The following is a 25440-nucleotide window of genomic DNA, read 5'->3' on the forward strand; positions in this document are numbered from 1 at the left end:
AATAAAATTGAACTAAATTCCCCAAAAGCATAGAGACTGATTAATATAACTTGACACTTCCAATTCCATGTAATCTACATAGTGTTACTACTTATTTATTCAGGTGAAAACATAGGGAAGAGGAGAAAGAAATCATGACCAAAGACAAATATAACTAGCATACACCTATGAATAGCTTCATCATATTTAGCATTTAAACTTGATAAACCCTAATACCCAAAATTTCCCCTTATAAACAGGGTGAAATAATGATAACAACATGATGCTCTAGACCCAAAAACTGCAGGCGAATTCCGCAGCTAAAGAATCAACTATCCATTTCTACCAATGGGTGAAGTCCAACAAGCTATAAAATGTGTAAGAAGCATTATCAAGGATTGCTGCTGTCTGCAGCCGCAAGTTTCCTTCTTTGTTGATGCTCTGCAACTTTATAATCTACTACTTCTCGGAAAAGACTTGGATCAAGCACACAATTCTCACTCCCATAAACAGCTGCCTGGACACTTGCCATCAATTTTGCTATTTCTCTACCAGAAAACCCCTCAGTTCTTGCTGAGGCCTCTCTTAAGATGTCATCAGTCATTCCTTTAATCTCAATCTTTTGCTGCTCTTTTTTGAGAAGATTTTTCAAACCAGTAGATTTTCCCGATCCAACCTGAGCTATATACTTCTCCATATAGAGCTTTAACAACTTGAAACGCTCCCCTTGCCCAGGCAAGGGGAACTCAAGAACTTCATCAATACGATCGGCCACAGCTGAATCAAGATCACCAGGACGGTTTGTTGCAAGAGCAAGGACTATATCCTTGGATTGGTCACCCGTACGAAAGAGTAGAGCATTGAGTGCGCTCCTCTGAGCTTCACTCATGTAGGTCTTGTTCCGCCTGTAAAGTTCAGTCAAGGGCTTCTCAGTATTCTTAGTTAACCAATAAAGACAGTGTAACTGTTTGATGAACCAATAGAAACAATAACGTTCTCACGTACGATCAATATCTTAATGTCAAGAAATCATAAAAAAAACCTATTTCAGCATCAGAATACTTACTACTAGCCATTATATTTACATATTGGTAGAAGATATTCCATATTATCTGAAGTTCATCATGAAAGTTAATTAATTGATTAATCTGAAGATCAATTATTCTAGTGGATTCAAAATACAAAATACAAACTAATGAACTTTGTACAAAAAGCTGAAGGAAATGGATGAATAAAAGGGGATGAGGTTCCAAATTTACGACTTTTACTCTGACAATATTTTAAATAATTTGGATAGCCAATCTAAATTGTTTAGATTGACTGAAACATAGCTCAACTTTATTATAGTCGTTTAACAGAACTGCAAAAAAAAAAAAACAAATTTAATACTACTCTCTCTAACATCAGATATATTTACAAATTAAATTAAACAATTGCCACCACTTACTCACACAAAAACGCATCAGCTTCATCAATGAACAGCAATAGACCCTTCTTAGACTTCTTAGCCCAATCAAACAGCTGATGTATCTTGGTAACAGCCTGAGATCCAAGAGGAGCAACATCACCACCTGTCATCAATGCATAGTCCAATCCCTGCATGAAAATAACAAATCAGGTAGAACAAAGAAAAGAAAGCAACGGGCAGCATACTTAATGGAAAATTTACCTCATAGAGCAACGTATCAAATATACCCTAATACACTACCAATTATATTAAAGTTAACTATAAATGTAATATTTTTTCTCTAAGCAATTATTTCATCCTGATAATCTACTTAAAGCAATCATTAGCACAAAAAGTAAATGATGATCCTCGAAATCTATTAAAATTTCCCACTATCTGAAGACATAAATGATTGTTTTTCCTTAAAATACATTGCAGCACCACATGATTGTTCTGATTATGTTAATTGGTAATTTGTTGATAATGCTGCAATCAGGATTGTTAAATATAGCAAAGCAAAGAGAACTTGCTAATTTCATCAAGAAATTACTAGGTTAAACTCTTATTAGCAGTAGATCATTAGAACGATCATGCTGCTTGGAATGGTCTGGATAACATTTCCTTGGTAGGTCTAGATAAACCAAATATCTTTGGCTCTTTTTACTTATGCTTAAATTCTGCTTTGCTTTCTCTATTTCACATCCTTACTTTCTTCTATCTTTTCTCTAGGTTAAAATGTCTAACAGATTTAATCTTGTAAAACTTTAGATGGAATAAAAGCACATACAGATCTACGAGCTAGCTCTCTAGCAACCATTGTTTTCCCAGTCCCAGGCGGTCCATAGAAGAGCATATTCCGGAAAGGTGCCTGATGAGATTTTGTATTGGCGGTTGCATCAGCTAGCTGTTGAATTCTTTTTTCAAGAGAAGGGTGTAAAACAACATCGCCAAGAACATTTCTGTTTTCTGAAGTTGACCCTTTACCAATGCCACGTGACAAGGAGGACATGGCACGGGAAAACAAACCAGACCAAGGGTATTTCCCTCTGGATGATTCTCTGATGAGAGATGGTTGTCCTAGTATTCTATCCACATAACTCCAAATCACCCTCGCACCCTCCCTGCATTAAAAAACCATTTTAAGTCCATGATACTAAACAAAAATGTGAAGTAAATGCACAATATAATGGTCCCTTTCTGCATTTAAAATACTACAACCACCAAGTCCATCATTAATGTACTTGGTTTTATCTTTCTTCCAAAAATGACAATATGTACACAAGATGAATGAAATACTATGACCGCCAAGTCCATAGTTCAGAAGTTTTGAAAAGGTGCCAGCATAGATACATCTCATGCCGGTAGTTAGTGACTCAGTCAGAAAATCATAGCAGAAAAGAAATTATTAGTTTCCTAAAGAAATCTCCAGCCCGCAAAGAAATAATATCTGCATACAACATAATTACATTATTATTAGTAATGATTTGGTTACTCCAGAAATCCTTAAAAACCGGAGATTACTGTCTTGGGAGAAAACTCTAGCAATTTCAGTATTCAGCATATTGGACCAGCTTCAACTATTAGAAACACTCATCAACCACTAACCAAATTCTCTGCGATTTTTTTTACTTCAGAGATCCTAAAAAATTGGAGATTAGTGTTTTGGGAGAAAACCCTAGCAATTTCAGTATTCAGCGAATTAGACCAGCTTGACTATTAGATACACTCATCAACCACTGCCCAAGTTCTCTACCAGTTTGGAGATAAACACCCCTAGGAAGACTTCAAACCCATCAAGACAATAGAATAATTGCAAATCTAAAAACTATTAAATCTAATGACTAAAAGTTTTTCATTGAAAAAGAAGATTGTAAGTTACCAAAAAGATTGAATGAACTGGTGGAAGCTGTGTTTGAAGGTTTCGAAGATAGGGTGATGGAGCTGTTCAGGGATATTGAAAGGAGTCGTCTCGAGAAAGAAATGGAGGAGAATGCTAAAAGAAAAGTAAAGGGGAAGCTTGGCAGTAAGGTGTCAAGGGAACTAAGGAGGCTGATATCAACGGTTAATTATGATGGTGCCAAAAAGGAGAAAGGGAGGGGTGTAGGAAAGTTGGATGAAGTTTAATATGTCGGAGAAAACAATTTCTTGGAATGTGAGGGGTTTGAACGACATCAGTAAGAGGCAGATCATCAAAGGTGGGCTGAGTAGGTGGAGACCGGAATTGGTGTGCCTACAGGAGACAAAAATGGAGGTCATTGATGAGAAAACAATAAGGAGTTTATGGTGCTGTAAAGAGGTGGACTGAGAGTTTTACCCTCCATTGGAGCTTCTGGGGGTATTGTCATCGTGCAGGATGATAAACTGATGAAATGTGTGGACTGCATAATAAGTATGTGTACTCTATCCTGCATTTTCAAAGATTGTAGGAAAGGGATACAATGGATGTTCAACGGAGTCTATAACAAGGGTGGTGCCAATGAGAGAGCACTCCTTTGGAAGGAGCTTGATGATTGTAAGGTGAAATGGCAAGGTCCTTGGCTAGTTGGTGGAGACTTCAACATGGTACTGCATAGACATGAGTGGTCTAGTGAGTCTGTACATAATAAGTGTGCTGATGAGTTCAGACACATCATTGATAGACTTGACCTTATTGACCTCCCGATGGTTGGTGGTAAATGGACGTGGTCAAACCGACGCTTAGTCCCTGCATGCTCCAGAATTGACAGGTTTTTAATTTCAATTGATATGCATTCTGTTTCAGTTGATCTATGTCAGAAAAGGCTTAGTAGGGTTACCTCTGACCACTTTCCAATCTGTCTGGAGGCGAATGGCATCAGCTGGGGCTATTGTCCTTTCCAGTTTGATGTCAAATGGCTTAGGGTGACTGAGTTTTGTGAGAATATCAAAGTTTGGTGGGGAAAAACTAATCCAAATGGTACGACTAGCTACAGACTTGTGCAGAAGCTCATTTCTTTGAAAAATGAAATCAAAATGTGGTGTAAGGTGGAAGGTTTAAAAAATGAATTTGAATGGAAGACTTTATTCGAGGATATTATTACTTTAGATATTAAGGAAGAGATGGGGTCAATTTCGGGGGAGGACTTAATAAAGAGGGAGGATTTAAAATCCAAAGTGGGCAAATTTATGCAAATGGAGGACACTAGCTGGAGACAAAAATCTAGAGCTAAATGGGTTGAAGAGGGTGATTGAAACACCAGATTTTTTCACTGCCTGGCAAGTCACCATAGAAGAAACAATTTTATTGGCTACCTACTGTTTGGGAATGAGAAAGTTGAGGGTAATCGGAGCTTGCGACAGCAGGCCAAGCTTCACTTCGACGATTTATACACAGAACAAATGAAGATGAGACCTCATCTGGATGGTTTATCCTTCAATTGTCTTGACAGGGATAGCGGCTTGGAATTGGAAAGGAATTTCATAGAAGATGAGGTTTTGGATGGTATGAAGGCGTGTAATAAAGAGAAAGCCCCTAGCTCTGATGGTTTTCCGATGGGTTTTCTGTTATTTTTCTGGTCTGTGTTAAAGGATGATGTGATGAAAAGTTTAACGAATTTCATTGGTTCGGTAAATTTGTAAAGGCTATCAATTCTACTTTCATCATATTGATTCCTAAAGTGAGTGGGGCCTCTTCAATTAAGGAGTTCAGACCCACTAGTTTGGCGGGCAGTTTGTACAAATTAATTGCAAAAGTTCTAGCCAGAAGATTAGCAAATGTCTTGGACAAACTAGTTGGTGGCTTACAACATGGCGTTGAGGGAGGCCGTCAGATCTTAGATGCTGCACTTATAGCAAATGAGATGGTTGGTGAAATGCTTAACAAGAAGATGAGAGGTATACTCTGTAAACTGGATATGGAAAAGGCATATGATAACGTGAATTGGGTTTTTGTTGATTACATGCTGAAAAGATTGGGTTTTGGTGATAGATGAAGAAAATGGATTAATACTTGTATTACCTCAATGTCTTATGCGGTAATCATAAATGGAGGACCTTCAGAATTTTTTAGGCCTTCAAAAGGTTTGAGACAAGGGGACCCACTATCACCACTTTTGTTTATTGCGGTAATGGAGACGTCGAACAAAATGCTTCAAAATGCTTCTAAAAGCTAGAGAACTGGAGTTTTTTTCGGGTCTACATGTTGGGGATGGAAGCTGTAAGAAGGAGATCACACATCTGTTTTGTACTGATGATGTCCTTCTTTTCTGTAAACCAGAGAGAACCACGGTGATGATGATTAGATGTATTTTAATGGGCTTTCAAGTGGTTTCCGGTTTGAAAATAAATTTGGCAAAATCTGAATTTATAGGGATTGGTGATATGGAGCATCATGTGAATTTGGCTGAGGTTATGGGCTGTAAATCATCAAATTTTCCTATTAAGTACCTTGGGTTACCTTTGGGTGCCAATTACAAAGATCAAAGGGTCTGGAAACCGGTAATCAGCCGTGTTGAGAGGAGACTTGCTGGCTGGAAACGGGGGTTGCTTTCTAAAGGAGACCATTTGACTTTAGTAAAAAGTACACCAAGTAACTTACCGGTTTATTACCTATCTTTGTTAACAATTCTAGCTAATGTTGCAAAAAAATTGGAAGCTATTCAATCAAAATTTCTTTTCTTTGGGGTGATGCTGTGAATGCTAGAAAGTTTCATTTAGTCGCTTGGAATGAATTGAAAAAACCTTTACGGAAGGGTGGATTTGGGATTCGATCTTTGATTGAGATGAATCAAGCTTTGCAGGGTAAATGGTTATGGAGATTCATGAATGAGGATATCGCTATGTGGAGGAGAGTGATTGCCTCGAAATATGGGCTGGATTCGTTCGGGTGGCTGACTCTTGGAAGGCAGAAGGCTGACAGTAAATGTTTATGGAAAAAAATTAAAATGGGAGAAGCAAGTTTTATGATCCAAATTCTTTGGAAGATTGGTAATGGGTTGCGGACCAGTTTCTAGAATGATCATTGGCTGGAAGGGGGTCCACTCAAAGATAGATTTCCCAATGTCTATGGTATCTTCACCCACAAGGCTGCCCATGTTTCGGATTGTTTTGAGAGAAATCATAATAGAAAAGGAGCTTGGGAGGTGGTGGTGAGTCGCAATATAAATGACTGGGAGTTAATGGTGTATGAAAATTTGATGATGATCTTAGCTGGTATCAATTTGGGCAACAATGCGGATAAGCCTTGGTGGAATATCACAAAAAAAGGGTGTTCCCGGTGCAATCCTGGTACAAAAAATTGATGCAGCATGATGAGCAAACACAATTGACTGATGGTGAGAGGAATATTTTCCCGTTCAAACAGATCTAGAAGGCAAAGGTGACTCCTCGGGTTTCCTTTTTCGCTTGGGAAGCAAGCAGGGAGTGTAAATTAACAATTGATAAATTCAAGAGAAGGGGTCTCACTTTGGTTAATGCTTGCTACCTATGCCAACAGGCTGAAGAGTCTTGCTGCCACCTTCTGCTTCACTGTCCTGCTACGTATCCACTGTGGTGTGGGGTGTACAGATGTTTAGGGATCAGCTGGGTCATATCAGGATCGGTAAGGGAGGAGATTGGAGCTTTGGAGAGTTTGAAAAGCTGCTGTGATTTTACAGACATTATTCCTCTCAGTATTTTGTGGCTTGTATGGAAAGCTAAAAATTCTAGAGCTTTTGAAGGAATTGAGGATACAAATGGTTTTGATGTACTGAAAAATAGATGGCTTAGGACCCTAGAATTTTTGCTTTCGGGTCATCCTCCGATTATGATCCAAATGTTTAGGAATACTTTCTGTTTGGAGGATTAAGCTGTAAATAATTGCACATAATCTGCACCAGTTGGTGCTTATTACAATACATTTAATAATTTTACTTTCAAAAAAAAAGTTACCAAAAAGATTATCAAATTGTACAATGCATTTCCACTTTAACTTTCAAAGGTAGCATTCTATGTACTTCAGGTAAAAAGGTTTCTTCAAATATTCATCTATGATTTACATTTACCTAGTTGTGTAAATCCCTGCTGCAAGAGCTGTAACTCCCCCAACAGCAACCACCAGCTTATTTTGATCTGTTAGAATAGCTCGTAAACCCCCTACAACAACGTACGACTGTTAAATAGTGCCCTTGATAAGCAATATCAAGCAAACAAATAGTAGGATATTAATGATGTAGCTTCAATGTAAATACAAAAACATAATTTGGTGAAGATGAGGGAAAAAGCTTTAATATAAAAGAACTGTTTTTCGGTCCTATGGTTAAAACTTGTCTTATAGCATGCAAGCAAGTTCCAAAGCATTTTACACAACGGTTGTGAAGGATATAGTATCTCAATACTAGTATTTGGTAATAATTTTTAGAAAAAAATTTTAAGAACAAACTATAATTAGTGCCACGCGAGTAACAATTAAAGTAACTTTCCCCAGAAATGATTTAAATATAAAAGAAATTTAGATGAAAAACAAAATAATATAGATAGACCAAAGGAAGAATCAAAGATGAAGAAATACGCGGCAATAAACTGAACAAGATAAATTAGACAAAATATCAACTAGAAAAACAAACACAAAAGGAAATAATAAAGAATAAAATCTTAATAAATAAATTCCTAATTGATAATCATCTATTCCCGTGGCTTGTAGCTAGTCGGCTATTCATAGATATTAGTTACAACTGATAAAAAAAAATTATAAAAGAGAAAAATATTTACTAAAGATTCTACTTCCGATACCATTTAAAATCCACCTAAAAGCAAAATAAAATATTATAATGCCTAGTGAAGCAGAAGGTTTCCACAAAATTACGTTTTATCAAGTTGATCTTGAATATCTTTCCTTTTCTCTCCCTCTCCCTCACTCCTTGAAGTAACCCTAACCGCATATCAATCGCCCTTTCTCCCCTATATCTTACCTTTGTTAAACAAACCAAGAGGCTTGAGAGCGAAAATCATCTCGGGTGGTCGGCCAGTCTGTTTCCATTTCAATGTCATTAGACCCAAACAGAAAAATTTTTCTTGTTGACAAGAAGTCTTTTTATGTGGTTAGGAACGGAAAACACCATGATGGATTACGTCTGTGTGAGAACGGCAGGGGGGTCAGGGTTACGATTACTTTGAACAAGTCAGAAGTAAGATGGCTCATCGATGCACTTAACGATTTCTACTGGCACAAAGGGGGCGTTACTTGGAGGAAATGGATTGTGGGGCATAACCGAACTATCTTCTTGGCCCTCTGTCAAAACTAGAATGGAAGAGTGCTGGGGTTATCAGAACAGAAGGATAAGGCCTACAAACGCATGTTTATCCCTGAAGGGTTCCAAGCGAGAGGATGGTGGAGGTTCATGAAATCTGTTTTCGAGCTTACTAAAACTCCCCTTGCTCACCTTGAAAAAAAAGGCTCTGCTTTCAAAGCCCCTTCCCCAATAGATAGGGAAAATACCCCGACTCGGTCAGTAACTCTCCGCTGCCCCAATGCAAGTTCGATTTTACCATCAAAATGAAGTCCGGCAAGAAGAAAACTTTTGCAGCAATGCTACTATCAGAGAGAAGCGAAGGCAAACGGGTGATGAAGACACAACCCGACCCGATTCTGATCCGAAATGCGAATTTTGAAATTCAAAATTCAAAAAGCTCTAATGACACTGTTGCGAGCCCACCTCAGGAAATAACTTTGAAGCCCAAATACACTAGAGAGGAGAAAGGAAAGTGGATTGATCCTGGGCCGAACAAACGATCAGAAAAAAGAGAAGCCCAAAAGCCAAACGAATTTGGAGGCCCAAGAAGAAAATTTCTCCAACGAAGATCAACAGAGTGGGTAATGTATTGGGTAGATTTTCGGGTTCGAGTCCCTCCACCCCTTATAAAGACAAAACAAATTGGAAAGAGGATGAAAAAATGGAAGTTGTTCTGGTCAAGGGCTCGGAAAGAGTTCAACGAAAAAAGAGATGATGCATCTGCCCAAACTAACTCTCCAGAATTCGCATCTTCCAATCAGAACGAGATCATCAAAGAAGGAGAAGATGGTCTTCCGCTTGCTATGGTGTTCACAAAAGAAACTCACTGTGAGAGGATGAAAGGTATGTATCCCTAACTCTATTCTGAAAATTATGATTGTTCCTGAAGCAAGTAATGAACACTCGATGGAAGAACTTGAGACAGCAAATTCTTCTCTGAAACAGTTTTATTCTTCTTGGGTGGTTCGGAACATCCAGCAGATAAGTGTTGAGTAAGGTATCTCACTGAAGGGACTGGAACAACATGCATTTTTTTTGTTTCCAGAGCTGGAGAAAAGAATGAATGAGAACATGAGTAAAGAAGCTTCAGCCAGTACTCCGAAAAAGAAGGAGGCAGGGATAAGGGAATTAAAGAGTTTTCACTCTTCTATAAATTACGATGGTAGACGCAAGAAGCTGGAGTTGGGGGATGGAATTTCTGAGTCAAATGATAAATAAAATCATTTCTTGGAATGTACAGGGGCTGAACGATAGAAAAAAGAGGAATGTCTTAAAGGGATGTCTTAGCCGCTGGAAGCCGGCTATTATCTGCCTCCAAGAAACTATGATGGAAGTGATTGATATCTGTTTCATCAAAACCTTCTTGAGCATCAACGATGTTGGCTAGCTGCATAGTCCGGCCAAGGGATCGACTGGGGGTATTCTGCTCTTGTGGAATGAGGATATAGTAATATGTAAAAGTTCTTCCATTGGTGATATCACCGTTTCTGCTTTGTTTGCTTCGGGTCATCACGGTTCAAAGTGGTACTTTTCTGGAGTCTACTGCAGGGGAAACAATGAAGAGAGAAACACCCTCTGGAAAGAACTATATGATTGTCAAATTCAGTGGGGCTCAGTGGGTGTTGTCGGATGTGATTTTAACATGATTCTTAACATACATGAACGGTCCGGGGATCATTATTGTGAGTCTACTGTTATGGAATTTAAAGATAACATTGAGGCTCTTAATCTTTTTGATATCCCCCTGACTGGTGGTTCCTGGACTTGAGGAGTAGCCACAGAACCTCCCCATGTTTCTCCAGAATCGCCAGATTTCTCGTTGATCCTTCTCTCCTTCTTAAGCCACTTGGGTTATGTCAGAAAATTCTTCCGCGCCTGATTTCTTATCACTGTCCAAATTCCTTATCTGACAATGTTATTCAATGGGGTCCAATACCTTTCAGAATAGAAAACAAATGGTTCAATCTGGATAGCTTCAAAGAATTGGTCGAGAAGGTTTGGAACAATTCTATTACTGAAGGTATTGTAAATTTTAAAATTGCTTTCAAATTCAAGAACTTGAAAAAGGAGATTAGAGGCTGGTCACAATGAGGAGCTTGAAATCAATGACATTTTGGATGAACTCAACAAAATCGATTGCAAAGAGGGGGATGTCGATCTCAACTCAAATGAGTCTTGCAGAAGGAACAAACTGAAAAATGAGGTGGCGGAAAAACTTAATAAGGAGGCAATTCTCTGGAAACAAAGATCTAGAGAAAAATAGTTAAAAGATGGTGACAGGAACACTAGATATTTTCAATCTTTGCGAATCATAGAAGGAGAAATAATTATATTGAAGAATTAAACTTTGAGGGGAAGATGATATCAGGTAATGTTGATCATAGAGAAGCTGCCAAAAACCATTACCAGCAGTTGTACGCTGAAGATTTTCCGATGCGGCCTAGGCTGGACAATCTTTAATTTGATACCCTTGACTGAGCCAACATAGAGTTATTACAAACTGAATTCTTTGAATCTGAAATTGATGCTGCCCTTAAGAGCTGTGATGGCGATAAGGCCCCTGGCTCTGATGGTTTCAACCTCAAATTTATGCAAACTTTCTGGTACCTCTTGAAGGAGGATATTCTTAATGTTTTCAAAGAGTTTCATCGAGATGGTGAGTTGTAAAATCTCTAAATTCCACTTTTATTGTTCTCATCTAAAAAAGAAGGGGCTAATTGCTTTAAAGATTTCCGGCCAATTAGCTTAATCAGCAGTCTTTATAAGCTTATTTCCAAAGTTTTATCTAGAAGACTATCTCAAGTACTTCATTTGATCATTGGGGAGAGTCAACATTCGTTTATAAAAGGTAAACAAATCTCTGATACTTTCATGATTGTAAATGAATTTGTTGATGAGCTGATTGTTAACAAAAAGAAAGGGGTCCTCGTTAAACTTGACATGGAAAAGGCTTTTGATCATCTCAACTGGGATTTCATCGATTACATGCTGTTCCGGTGCGGTTTTGGTACCAAATGGATAAAATGGATAAAAAGTTGCATTACCTCTACAAGTTTTGCGGTGATGGTTAATCGTCGGCCTTCCTCCTTTTTTCCAGCTTATAGAGGTTTACGCCAAGGTGACCCGCTTTCCCTTTTACTCTTTATTATTGTTATGGAGGCCTTTAGCAAGCTGTTACATAGGGCCACTGATTTGAACATGATTAAAGGGATCACCCTTGGAAAGGAGAACAGGTAAATCGAATTATCACATATCGTTTTTGTTGATGACTCTTTGATTTTCTGTGAGCCTAAAACTTAATATCTATTACACTTGAGATGCATTCTCCTTTGTTTCCAGGCTATTTCTGATTTAAAGATTAACATGAATAAAACAGAGTTGTTGGGCATAGGTCTGAATATGGATGAAGGCGATCAATTGGCCACTGTTTTGAGCTGCCGAGAAAAGAACCTCCCGATCAAATACCTTAGTTTTTCACTTAGCCTCAAATACAAAGATCACGAGGGTTGGAAACCAATTGTTGATTTTTTGACAAAAAACTTTCAACATGGAAAAGAGGTTTCCTCTTAAAATGTGGAAGATTAACTCTCATTAAAAGTACACTCTCTAATCTTCCTTTATATTATCTATCGGTTCTCAAGCTACTGAATCGAGTGGCTAAACAATTAGAGACCACTCAAAATAGGTTCCTTTGGGGTGATTCGGAAGATAAAAAAGCATATCATTTGCTCAAATAGGATGAAGTCAAGCTGCCAATGACCATGGGTGGCTTGGGTATAAGATTTATTACCAATACCAACAAGGCTTTTCATGGTAAATGGATCTGAAGATACTTCAATGATGTTAACAGTTTGTGGAGAAGAATTGTGCATCTCAAATGGATGAACTTTGACAAAAATGACAGTCTTATCTTCCCTAATAGATCTCATGCGACTAATGTTTGGAGAGAAATTTTATCTATATACACCAAGTTGATGTCTAACACTTACTAAAAAATTGGTAATGGGCGCAGGGTAAATTTCTGAAATGACCGTTGGTTCAGTGAGGACAAGCTTAATTCTACTTTTTCAGCTATTTATTCTATTGCACAACGCAAAAATTTAATGGTTTCTGATGCTTTTGACGTTGATGGACTGTATAACGTGTTGGTTATCCGAAACTTGAATGATTAAGAGTTAGATGAATATGGGAAACTCCTAAATCTGATGGCTGACATTAAAATTCTGGACAGACCTGACTGTTTGATCTGGAAGGGACAAAAAAATAGCAAATTCACTATCCAGTCCTTCTACAAATTGCTTTCCAATGCCAATATCCAGTGCAACATTGCAAATAATTCTCAATTTCCTTTCAAATCTATCTGGAAGACCAGTGTTCTTCCCAAAATTGCTTTTTTTGCTTGGGAAACCAGTAAAGAGAAGATTCTGACCTTAGACAACTTGATGAGAAGAGGAAAAATTATGGTTAACAGGTGTTTTCTATGAAAGTGTAACACTGAAAGCTGCAATCACATTCTTCTTTGGTGTCCCTTTGCTTCAAATCTTTGGTTCATGATCTTTAATTTGATTGGTATTACTTAGGTAATGGCTGGATCCATTCATGATGAACTCTTGGCTTGGGAAGGTTTAAACTCAAGCAATCATGTTAACCCCCCTTACTATTTTTTGGACTATTTGAAAAGAAAAAAACAATAGAGCTTTTGATAACTATGAAGATACTATTGTAAATGTTAAAGATAGATGGTTACATTGTTTTGGCTCCATGGGTTGCAACTTATTATTTTTCGATGACATTGGAGTTATTATCGATATTCTTTTAGATATGTAATACTTTTGTACATGGGCAGTACCCCCCTTGGTGCCCTTTTCTAACACATCTATTACTTTTATTTCAAAAATGTATATATAATGCCTAAATAAACATAAAGAACTAAATAACTTAATAATACAAATAATTACAATTATAAAAAATTTCTTCAAAATAAACTTTATTAAGATTTAATCCACTTAATGAAAACTTGGCTTCAAAGTTTGAAATGACATAACATCAAGATAGGAAATACTCAAATATGCTCTTCAAAATCTTCAAAAAGTTGAGGTTTCGATAATTTCCACTGAAAGATCAAAAGTAACCAAAACTATAGGTTTCTTGGTATCATAAAACCAATGAAATTAAATCATCCTAGGAAATATGTCTACTACAATCTTACGGACGGGAACCAGTTCAATAGTAACATGAGATGGAACAAAATTATTCAAAGGAATAAGTTGCTCAACATCATTGGCATAAAAGAAACAACTTCAACAAAAGCAAATATTTCTTGAGTTGCATCTAGCAATTTGAAAGAAACTTTATTTTTTTCATCTTCTAACACAGAATAAGTGTTAGTTCTACTCTTAAACTCAGAATTTCTAGCAGAACATCTCATGTTTTCCTAATTTTTGAGCATAAGTCTATTTTATACTTGATATTTGACTTACCATAGTTATTATGTATACAACGAATATCGAGAGAATTTTTAGCATAGACAACATTTTCAATATATTGATATTTGGTACGAAACTACTTGCGGATATATTTCAATACTCTCTATGCATCCATAAGGACAAAAAACTTGGTACATACATCATACTTATATGAATGCACATATGATCAAGGTAAACTCAGAAACGGTTAGAGAACACTGGAAAACCTAAGCAACCAGTCTGAATCAAAGAAAAACCGACATACACAGGAACCAAACTGGTCAAACAAAGGGCAAACCGCTCAAAATAGAGTAGCATAAGTCAAAGGCCACTTGTGGTAAGCAGCACCATAATCACCATGTGCTGGTCTCTGGTACCCATTTGGGATCAAGCTTCCAGCTATTCCTTTGTTTGCTCATGGGAATTCTAGATTGGTGGTCAATTATTCACAGCGGCTGGGTATATATAATGTAGCCCTGCAGGATGTTTGGGAGACTAATGGCAAGGTGGTTCTGTTCTCTAGTGCTTCAGGTATAGGTTGGTTGGTGCTGTCTGTGCATGGTGGTTGTGGTGGTGTCAATCACTGCTCAACAGACAGTGATAAATAGAAAGGTTGCATGACTCTTTGGTTGTCAACTTTTTTGTCAATCTTGTTTTTTCATTATCCTTTTCTAGGTTTTTTAATATGCACTGTAAGAGTGGCAGATGGTAGAGATATAAGCTAGCAGATAGAAGAGATATAAGCTGGACTTAGATACCTAGCAACTAATGAATGATGTCTAATACCAAATGATGCAAAATGACTAGCAGTTATCCTTTTCGCTTCTTGTGAAAGCGAAATCTGTTATTTTGAAAATACATCCAGACAGTTACTTTCCCAAAATAACGAATGTTTACTTTTCAGTTAAAATTGTTTGAAGCAAAAAATTAGTAAGGGTTTTGCCATATACTAATCCGTTAAGACCAAGGTTGAACTTTGAGAAAGAATAATTTCAAAAGCACAACCAAACATAACCCGAACATTTAGAGAGCATATGAACCACCATTGAGGAAATGCGATCAAATTTATACCTCCAATGTGCTCAAAAGTAGTATTTATTGCAGCAACCCATTTCTCTCGTTCTGCATTTGCACGATCGACAAGCATTCGCCTGTTAATATCTTCAGCTAGCTTAGCTTCATGGGCTCTCCCTTCAGCTTCAGCCATGGCTCGTACTCTGATTGTTTCACGTTCAATCTCAGCCTTTTCCCTCTCTGTTTGTCTCCGCTGTGCCTGAATTTGTTCCTCTGTTGCTCGGCGAGCTTGCTCCTGCCTTATTGATGATTCTTCTTGCAGTTTCACAAGCTCTTGATTCCTTGCTCTTTGGTATTCATTTTCTGCCTGCATCAATATATGCAATTTAGATTGTACGAGAAAAAAATTACTGAAGCATAAACCAAAAGATGCTAAGAATAAACATGCCTGCATCCTCTTCCTTGCCAATTCATCTTCATAACGAGCCATCTGAGATTTTGTTTGTGCTTGATGTTGAGCTAGTTTTTTCTGCTCATCATATATTACCCTTTGCCTCTCCTATGAAACAACAAAATCTTACTATCATGCCAAACAAGGAAGCAAATAGACAAAAGAATATCCTTCATGCAGAGAGCAAGCAAGATGGACCATGTTTAAGAGATTAAGAGCCTCTACATTACCTTCCTATTTGAATAAAGGAAACTCATAACTCCCAGAATATATTTAACAACACAAGTGCATGGTCTTCTGCAGGTATATAGTGAAGAAAGTCAAATATATTACATAGTCTTTGAGTCACAAGCAAAGGAAGAGCTAATGTACGGTGAAATTGATTGTCACTCATATGACCAAAAAGGACCTAGGATCCAAGCGCTGCTGGTATAGATGGAAAAAACTAGGTCAGAATCCCTAAATCAAGAGAGAAATACAGGGAAATTCCACTGCAATTCCAATGTCAAAAGGGCACATTCCAGGATATCCAAGTCATACCGATACCATGCAACAGCATCAACTTGCTAATAAATGTAGCCGAAAACTAGTTCCTAGTATATCTCAATTACCACTTCTACCTGAATAGGGGCAAAACAATTGTATTGCAACCAAAAGAAATCAGAATAAACATAAGAACAAGTATTGTGCAAGCATCAAGGATTCCATGGTCATTATGACAACAATAGGTTTGATTTTAATAGTGGAAGAACTAGAATGGTACAAGAGAAAGAGATGAAAGCACCCGAGCTTTTTTCTTTGACAGAAATTAAAGGTACTGAGGCTACAAAGAAAAAGGGCCAAGATTATCATGAATCTCATGACTGATAAATGAGTACATCCCAGCTCCTCACAAATTCAAAGTTGATTGTATCAAGTGAACAGTTCTTTCAAATGATATCAGTCAAGATTCTTACAAGAAAAAATAATAATGAAGTGTTCCCTTTGCTAAGTTTTTCATATCAATCTTTGGCTGACATCAAACAACAGGTCTAACGAGATATGTCTAAGCATATATTTTACCACCTCTTTTAGTGGTGTTCATGAAGGGAACTAGAACATGCTTATTATACTATGCCACCATTCATCAAAGAAAGCCAAACAATTAATAAAAAGATAACAGGCACGAAATGAACTCAGAGCAACTCTTAAGAATAAGTGAAAATAAAGAATTACTAATAAGGTCAAGTATGATAAGACACTTTCTAATCACTCAGCCACTATTTAATTGTATTCCCTGGCGATAATTGCGCCATGCAACGGATAAACCAGTTCTCACAATTTCCTATTTCCTGAAAAAAAGCAAGGTTACACAACTTTTTCAACTTCATTGATGTAGAATGGCCTAGCACTAGATTTCTTAAATAAATTAGAAATTGTAATTATATTAAATGTAATATCAATATACTATTTAGGAGTCCATTTTATATTATTTAGGAGTACTATTATAGTTTTATTACCTTATGATTTCTATTCTTATTAGTACTATCCTATTTCAATTAAGATTAGTATTTCTAATATCATTAATCGTAGCTTCTAATTCTTATTAGAACTAGTATTCCTAATTCTACTTTATTTTCTAAAAAAAAAAGTATTTCTAATTCTATTAGTTTACTATTTATTATTTTAATTTTATTCAAAATAAATTACTTAGAGATTATTATAAATAACTTGTAATTTCATTTATTGGAGCATTCAGTTGTTCAATAACATTTGAGAGTTTCTCAGTTTTCTGGTTGTATGATGCAAATAAATTCTTAAGTGTGATACTTAAGACTTTTTAAATATGATGTCTAAGAAACTCTAAATATAACGTCTAGGTTTTTTATCCATAGTCAACCCTATTTGTCCTATATCATGCATGCACCTGCTTCTTTCAAAATCTAAATTTAGATTAACAAACAAGAAGAAACTAACAAAAAAGAAGACAAACATATGGCCCTTAAAGCATGCATCAGTATCCTCCACTAGAGGATTCTAGAATTTGAACATAGAAGAGAAAAGCATGAAGATCAGCATATAAGTGCCCATAAAATATTTCAGCTTCACAGAGATATTATAATACTTTTGCCATGATGACACAAAAATTTTAAATTTCGGCTAAAATATATGACTTTAAGTCAAATTGAAAACCACTAAAGTCGGAATCACATCCCAACAGAAATTCAGATATCAAAATTGAAGGACAGAATAGAAGTGCCCATGTAGAGGAAGAAACCAATTACAGAAGCTAGCAAAATAACCACACAGTGCCAAACACTCCTTAGTTAATCTCACCAAAAGCTGAACACATGGACGAGGACTTTAGAAATAAAGTATTTTACCGTTTCTGCTTGGGCCTGCATTGCTTTAAACTCTTGTGCCTTCACACCTAACTCTGCTTGCCTTGTCTCTTCTTGTTTCTTCATAAGTTCAAAGGCCTACCAAGACCAGAAAACCAATATCAGTTCATAATGGCAAAACCTAACATATAACTAGAGAAATTGTAAAACCGGTCATATAAACCAAATGTGCTGCATAGTTTTGAGCTCTTTGTAAGAGGAAGAGAGAGGGAGTAATGAAATGGAACGGAACAAAATATAAAGCAATTTATCTTGTTTGGATAGGATAAAGTAGAGATGTTAGCAAACTTTGTCTGAATAGAAGTAGAAAGGTGATAAATAGAAAATAATAAACGTCTAAAAAACATTGATGCTCATAAGAATAAGAGTTCAAATTAATATATATATATATGATAATCTTAACCAATATTTCCTTTCCATCAGTTCTCCAAGATTAAGAGAAGTTTTCAGAACTTCAGTTTCTCTTCATTTCTACTAAACCTCTCAAACAAAAGGCTGAATTGCCAATTTCCATAATAGTTTATCCCATTTTTATCTCCTCCCCTTCTCCAATCATACCCTGTGGCCAAAAAAATTGCTTTTTTTTTCTTCAAAAGTCTGAACAGGGAACAATAGTGACTAAACACCTACTGAACTTCTCATGCAATTAATCCCATCCCCAGCCCAGAATTCATTTGATCAAGAAAAAAGTATAACGAGAGAAAACACCAGAAACCCCAACCCTTCAAAATAGAAGAAAACGAACCAGAAACAAAAAAAAAAGCAGAACAAACTCATTTAAAAAATCCAATTATAGAAATCCCACGAAGCACACCGATAAAGCGGAAACCAAGATAAAGAAAAAGCTGAACAAGACGAAACCTTTTTGGCTTGAGGAGATTTGTTTATCTCCCTCAACGCCTTAGCCCCCCTCTCCAGCGCCTCCGGATCGAACCCAGCGGATGTCGTCCTCGGGTTATCGTTCCTGACCTTGGTAGGAGCCGAAGAAGAGTCATTAACACCTGCGTCTGATAGCTGAGCGGAACTAGAAGAAGGAGAAGGAGAAGGAGAAGGAGAAGGAGAAGGAGAAGGAGAAGGAGAAGAAGAAGAAAAAGGAGGGAAACTGAAAGGGCCATCAGCGCGAACAGGCTTAGATTGGGAAATGGAAGCAGAGGCTGCTAAAGCCGAGATGAAACTTAATGCAGAGGTTTTAGCCATTTGAGTATCGGGATTCTGAGTTAGACACTTAGAACTGGAAAAGCGTTGGAAAGAAAAGATATGGAGGTTTTTCTCGAGAAAGTGTTGGAACCTGGGATTTGGCTTAGAGAGCAAGAAAAAGCTAACTATGGAGTCTCTGCTCCCCTACAGGAAAAGAGGCACGCAGAAGGCCAGAAATGTACTTCAGGGTTTTGGTAGGGTTTTGGGACCTCGGTCGCTGGCATGTTCTTTATTTTTTCTCTTTAAAAAATTATTTACTTTTAATTGAAACAATAATATTAACTAGTTAATAATTAAAATTAATATAACACTTAATAATAAAATTATAATATTCTTTTTAATAATTTATTTAAATTATAATTTACCTAATTTTAAATCTTTTAAACAACATGTATTAAAAGAAAATACAAGTGTTAGAGCTCATGACACCTCCTCCCTCTATCATTAGGCATAACCTCTTTCTTTTTATTTTCAGGCAACCTTATATTTTCTTTTCCATCACGAGAGGTTTCGTACATTAAGAGCATTATTGGATGAATTGTATAATAATTTATTAATATTGAGTATAGTTTTGTATGTACAAAATTTATTAATATTCAAATTTAACCATATTTATATGATGGTCTATTAATATTTAATAATGAAAGTTGTTTTATTTGGTTTGACTGTATGATATGGTTGTATATTTGAGTAAATTATTTATTTTGTCATTACTGTATTGTATATAGTAATAAATAAAAAATTAAAAAAATATATAGTGTTAAATATAAAGATATATAAATATATCTAGTTAAATATATACATATATAATATATATATAATTAAAATACTACATACATGTATATTTATAATTAAAATATTATAAATATATATTTATATGTAATTAAATATATAAACACATACATAAATATATAAATTTATGTATATATATAATAAAATATATAAATATTTATAGATACAATAAATTAGATATAATTAAATAAATCATATACATGCATATATAATTAAAAATATAAATATATATACTTAAATATATAAACACATATATACAATAAAATAAATAAATTGCATTGTTTGAAAATTAAAAAAAAAATGCATAGTCTCATAAATATAAGGGCTTCAAAAGCACAATACTAGTTCAACTACTCCAAATAAGAACATTTTATAGCATCATCATTCATTCCTAAATGCAAATTTGTAACGACCCCAAAAATTCAAAAAAAAATATATATAATAATCAGAGTGCGGAAGCGAAATAAAAGATTAAAATTAATATCTCTTACACAATAACTTAAAAGTATTAAACAATATCACGGAATAAGTTCTCTAAAATAAATACGAGAAATAAAAAAAATAAATGAAATTATAAATTATCTAGCATCTACTCCCCGTCTTCTTGTAGATCGGGGTCGGGAACCAGCTCCTCCTGATATGAAATTGTTAAATAAGGAATGAGTTATACTATCTCAGTAAGGACATCACACTAATCACCGTCACAGAAGTAAATCTTGGTAGAAAATTAAAACAACCAATGGAGCAGTAGATTTAAACAAATATATTTATTTAAAATAAAACCATTTATCATTTTTCTTACCATCGGATAATTCATGGAAACAAATTACAAAAGTAGTAATATCATACAGATTACAATTTCACGCATAATCAGTAATATAAAATATATCATAAATCCATATTCATTAACACAAACTGATTATCACAATTTCTTATTTTCACCAGCATACTAGTATCCATTGGGATCCATAGGGGTCCCTGCTACACGTGAATCATTCTCTTTAATAATCTTAATTCCAGAACCGTTCTCATACCCCGTCCGGTATGAGACAACGTTCACAGTAGGGTTCTCTATGAACCCGGTCCGTCTACTATCTTCCAGGATATCTAGTGATGTTGTCATCTTATCCATTTATCAAATTACATCTCATTCCTATTTGTTCTTAGTCTCCATTACCAACTCAAACATGAATACATAAATAAGTAACATGCATCTAACAAGCAAGCATATATTAGATTCCCAAAATCAAACAGTAGTAAAGTAAGCAGTGATTCATGCATTCAAAACTATAGAATAAATAAACCAGATACTATAATGCATTTAAACTGTAAAATAAATCAAACAGGAATTGACAGATAAATATGTCTGGTTCGGGCTCCATTAGCAACCGTAATTAATTATATGTATCTATTTAATTTGTACAAGATATAGTATTATCATTTATTCAAACTTCAATTCCACGATAGGAAATATGGTGAGGGGACCTTAGTTGATTTGACACCGAAAATTAGATTTTTATTGCGCCTACGGGCGGACCCTAGATTCCCTAAATTTTTTTTCGGGAACTAAAACGCACTTACAGCACCTACACATGTCCCAAAAAACCCAAAAATCAGACCCAGGGCTTACTCAGCCAATTTCAGAATTCCGGTACGATGGCTCCGCCGTGCTCCGACAAAGGCGATGCTGCCTGCGATGGCGAACTGTATTGGGTTGGCTGTTTTCGACCGTTTTCGACCGAATTCAGCCAAACTTGCATCGGTTCCTGTGAGAAAACACACTTAGTGCCCTCGGTGGACTGAAAAAATACGAAAAATTGAAACTTACCGGCGGAGGGCTCTCCGGTGCGGCGGCTCCTCCGGCTCACGTCGCGGTTGGGTGTTTTGCTCCGGTCAACCTGTAGAGGAGGAAACGGTGATCACAATGGTGAAAAAATCACATCGAATGGGAATCGGGAAGGGCCTCACCGGAGGCAAAAACCGAGACAACCCACGGCGGCACCGTTGAGCTTCAGCGGTGTTTTCCATGCAATTGGCCGGTGCTTTCGCTCCGATTTGGCCATAGGTGGGTTTAGAATCAAATTCTGAGCAAATGGTAGAATTTTTACCTCGTTTGGCGACCGAAAATTGCTCCAGTACAATGGCGGGTGGTGGTGGTCGGCTCCCCGGCAATTGGACTGTCTTCTCCGACGAGGGGCTCTAGCGGCTAGGGTTAGGGTTTGGGTACAGATGAGGTTATTTATACCTATCTGCTTTTGATCTGAGCCGTCCATCGCTTTTAATCTGGACCGTCCGATCGCGATTAAATAGAGAATGAATCTGGACCGTTCATCGTGATTCAATCTGAACCGTCCGTGCGCGATTCAATCTGAATTGTCCGTACGCGATGCAATCTGCACTGTCCATGTGCGTTTTTTATCTGGGCCGTCCGTGTGCGCGAGAACGGATCTCAGCCGTTCGATCTCGCGCACGCGGATCGCCTACGTGGCTCCCTCCCACGTGGCCTCCCGCGTCAGCATCTTTGCCACCTGACACGTCCTGGTTGGCCAGGGTTGCTGACCGGGCAGCTAACGTGGTACAATTTTTTTAAATTACATTTTGACCCCCATAATCCGATTTTTCTTTCAAAAAGACCATCAGAACCCAAATTTTTACTCATTTTCTCCAAAATTGTTTTCAATTAAATCCCTAAAAAAAATTTTACCCCTTTTTATTATTATTATTATTATTTCTTTTAAAATAAATTAAACTAAATTAAATTCAATATAAAATTACATAAATAATATTATTCATACAATAATAATTAATAAAAAGAAAAAAAAAGGGTTGGGTGTTAAAAAATTAGTCCAACATAAATTAAAATACAAATTAGTTCATCGTAATAAAGTAAATAAGTATAGGTGTTTATATAAATTTCGACCAACCATAAAAAGAAACATGATGCACGTGCAACATAAATTATGCTATGCTACATCTAAACTCGAGTCTTACACTTCAATAACAATATCTCCCATTTTTAAATACCTAGAAAAGTGAAGATTAATTAAAAAAAAAAACAAAGATTACAAAGTAACAAGTTTTTATAAATGAATTTGATATTTAATATATATCATTACCTAGTTTTTGAAGCAAATTTTTTAGGAGATTCTTGCGACCTTCAGGAGGATAACTCAAGAAACCAGATGCTATGTTTGATTATTTCAAAAGATAAATATAAGCTTGTGATTTTTTATCTTTAATGAGACTCAAACGGCCAATCTCTTCGTACAGCTAAATCGATGAAACATGCTTTGTTGATACCATATTATTGAGTGCATGAGAAATCATTATAATTTTCTCAAGAAGATAATCATTTTCTTGAATAGTACCCAAACGTCTTGATTCGGTCTTGAACAGCTTGGAGTTTCATCTTCAGGTTGTGAAGTAGGAGTTTTAGGCATGTGACGATCATAGAAAGATTCTTCACTATTGACGTTGATATTAACACTAACATTTTCGAGACCTATATTCATCACATCCTCAACTCCCGTTGTATTTGTATTAACATTCATATTCGTTTGTCTTCGAGTGGTACGTACTGTGTCGCTACCAACTCCGTTAGTTCTATCTCTTCCAAACATTTCCAACATTTTGTCGTAATTTCGAACCTGTTTATTCTTAAGTTCAGCTGGTTCTGGATTAGCCTATTGTAAAATATAATGTTAATATCTAAAGTATATAAAGTATTGCAAATAACATATGATTCACTTTTTGATTTACCACTATTAGTTGTTGTCAGACCTCCTCTTCAGCTTAAAATTTTTCAGTTAACGGATTCCATGCAAATCAACTCAACCCCTGTTTGAATACGTCATACCATTTTGATAACTGCCTTTTTAAATTTTTAATGCAATTGTGAACTCGCTCTTTTGCAATTGGCATGTTTGGGTAGACACACTTCAAGTTTGAAACGATACAATCAATAGTTTGTGTGGTGAATGTTCCACATGATCTGCGGCCTAAGCAATGTTGAGAGTAAAGTGCTTCTACTAATGCATCATCCAACGCATCAATCATGTGGATAATGTTACCTACTCAATCTGCAAAATTATTCCCACTATTCATTTTATACAACACTGCAATACTGAACTAAAAAATATAAAGTTACCATTAAGAACAAAGAACACATCAATCTAGTAGACAAAGTTATCATTGTCAATAAGCAAAACTTAATGTAAATATAAAGTGTGAACAATAGTAGAAAATCTAAAAAATAAAGTTACTATTAAAATGTTACGTAAAGTACAATAATTTCGTACAAAATACAATAGTTGCAAAGAATATAATTATTAAGCAATACAGGTACTATAATAAAACAATCAGCTATTATAAGCAAGCCACATATAAGCTGTTATCGTATCCTTAATAGCTTCTCCCCTTCTTGTTTCCTCATGGCTATCTCTAACACCAAATGGAATAGATTCCTCATGAGAAGCATTTCTAACTTTTTCATCAACCTCTCTTAGAAGTTCATCATTTGGATCATGTTTCCACAAAAAGTTGTGCAAAATACAACTTGCAAACATAATGTGATTGAGATTCTTTAGCCGATAGTGCAGTTCATTAGCATTTGAAATAATTATAAAGCATTTTTTTGAGAACTCCAATTGCACGTTCAATCGCATTATATAAAGAAAAATGACGAAGATTAAATAACTCACGGGTATTTAGTGGTGGCTTCCTGGAGTATTCACTCAAGTGGTACCGTTCTCCCCTATATGGAGTAATTAATCCACCTTGCAACATAAAGCCAGCATCTACTAGGTAGAACTTACCTGAAAACATTACATAAAGTTACAAATATTTTTTTTTGAAACCTATACACTATATTTTGAAATTTAAACTTTTTAATCACCTTCTGGAATAATTAGTGGATCATCAATTATCGTTAATACATGTTTCATTACTCTCAAATTTGATGCAATCCCCTCCCGCCCGGCAAAGACGTATATAAAAGTCAAGTTGAATGCACAAGCCACCAAAACATTTTGTGTGGGGAAATCTTTTCTCCCACATAATCTTGGAGCATCAATTTTGGACACTTTGACACGTACGTGCGTTCCATCAACCGCACAAACACAATTCTAAAATTAACTACTCATTAATTAAATAAAATTATACGCATTTACAAAAACTTAATCAATCAATTTTAACATATTTACCTTAAAAAGTGGAAAGAATTAGGATTTTAGCTATTTATGATGGCACTCGCGATCCATCAAGCTGATTAAGAAATCTATCAGCCAGTTCTATTATAAATCGTATGACATTATGAAAATGACGATTTATCGTCTCTCCTGATAGTCGAAAATGCCAAGACATGATTCGATTTCCTTGATTGTATTCTAATAAGTAAAGTGTCTTGAGTATTTGTTCATCTACAGTTACACAAATGGTAGGTTTAAGTCCACCTTCTGAACTAGCAGATGACATAACTTCGTAAATGATG

General features: G+C 36.0%; 1 protein-coding gene across 1 annotated transcript; it reads right to left on the minus strand.

Moving 5' to 3' along the window:
* Window positions 1-17: 17 nt before the first annotated feature.
* LOC148269215 (P-loop containing nucleoside triphosphate hydrolases superfamily protein) lies at window positions 18-19375 on the minus strand. The gene is made up of 7 exons (XM_088219812.1): window positions 18825-19375; window positions 17946-18041; window positions 15189-15690; window positions 7426-7516; window positions 2214-2547; window positions 1427-1575; window positions 18-884 (listed from the first exon to the last, which is right to left on the minus strand). Exons 1-7 carry the CDS (start codon window positions 19158-19160, stop codon window positions 371-373), a joined length of 2022 nt encoding a protein of 673 aa, XP_088075938.1. The 5' UTR covers window positions 19161-19375; the 3' UTR covers window positions 18-370.
* Between the last annotated feature and the right edge of the window lie 6065 nt (window positions 19376-25440).

This window comes from Carica papaya, chromosome 1, assembly GCF_054855325.1.
Source record: "Carica papaya isolate Zhongbai chromosome 1, ASM5485532v1, whole genome shotgun sequence".
NCBI lineage: Eukaryota > Viridiplantae > Streptophyta > Magnoliopsida > Brassicales > Caricaceae > Carica > Carica papaya.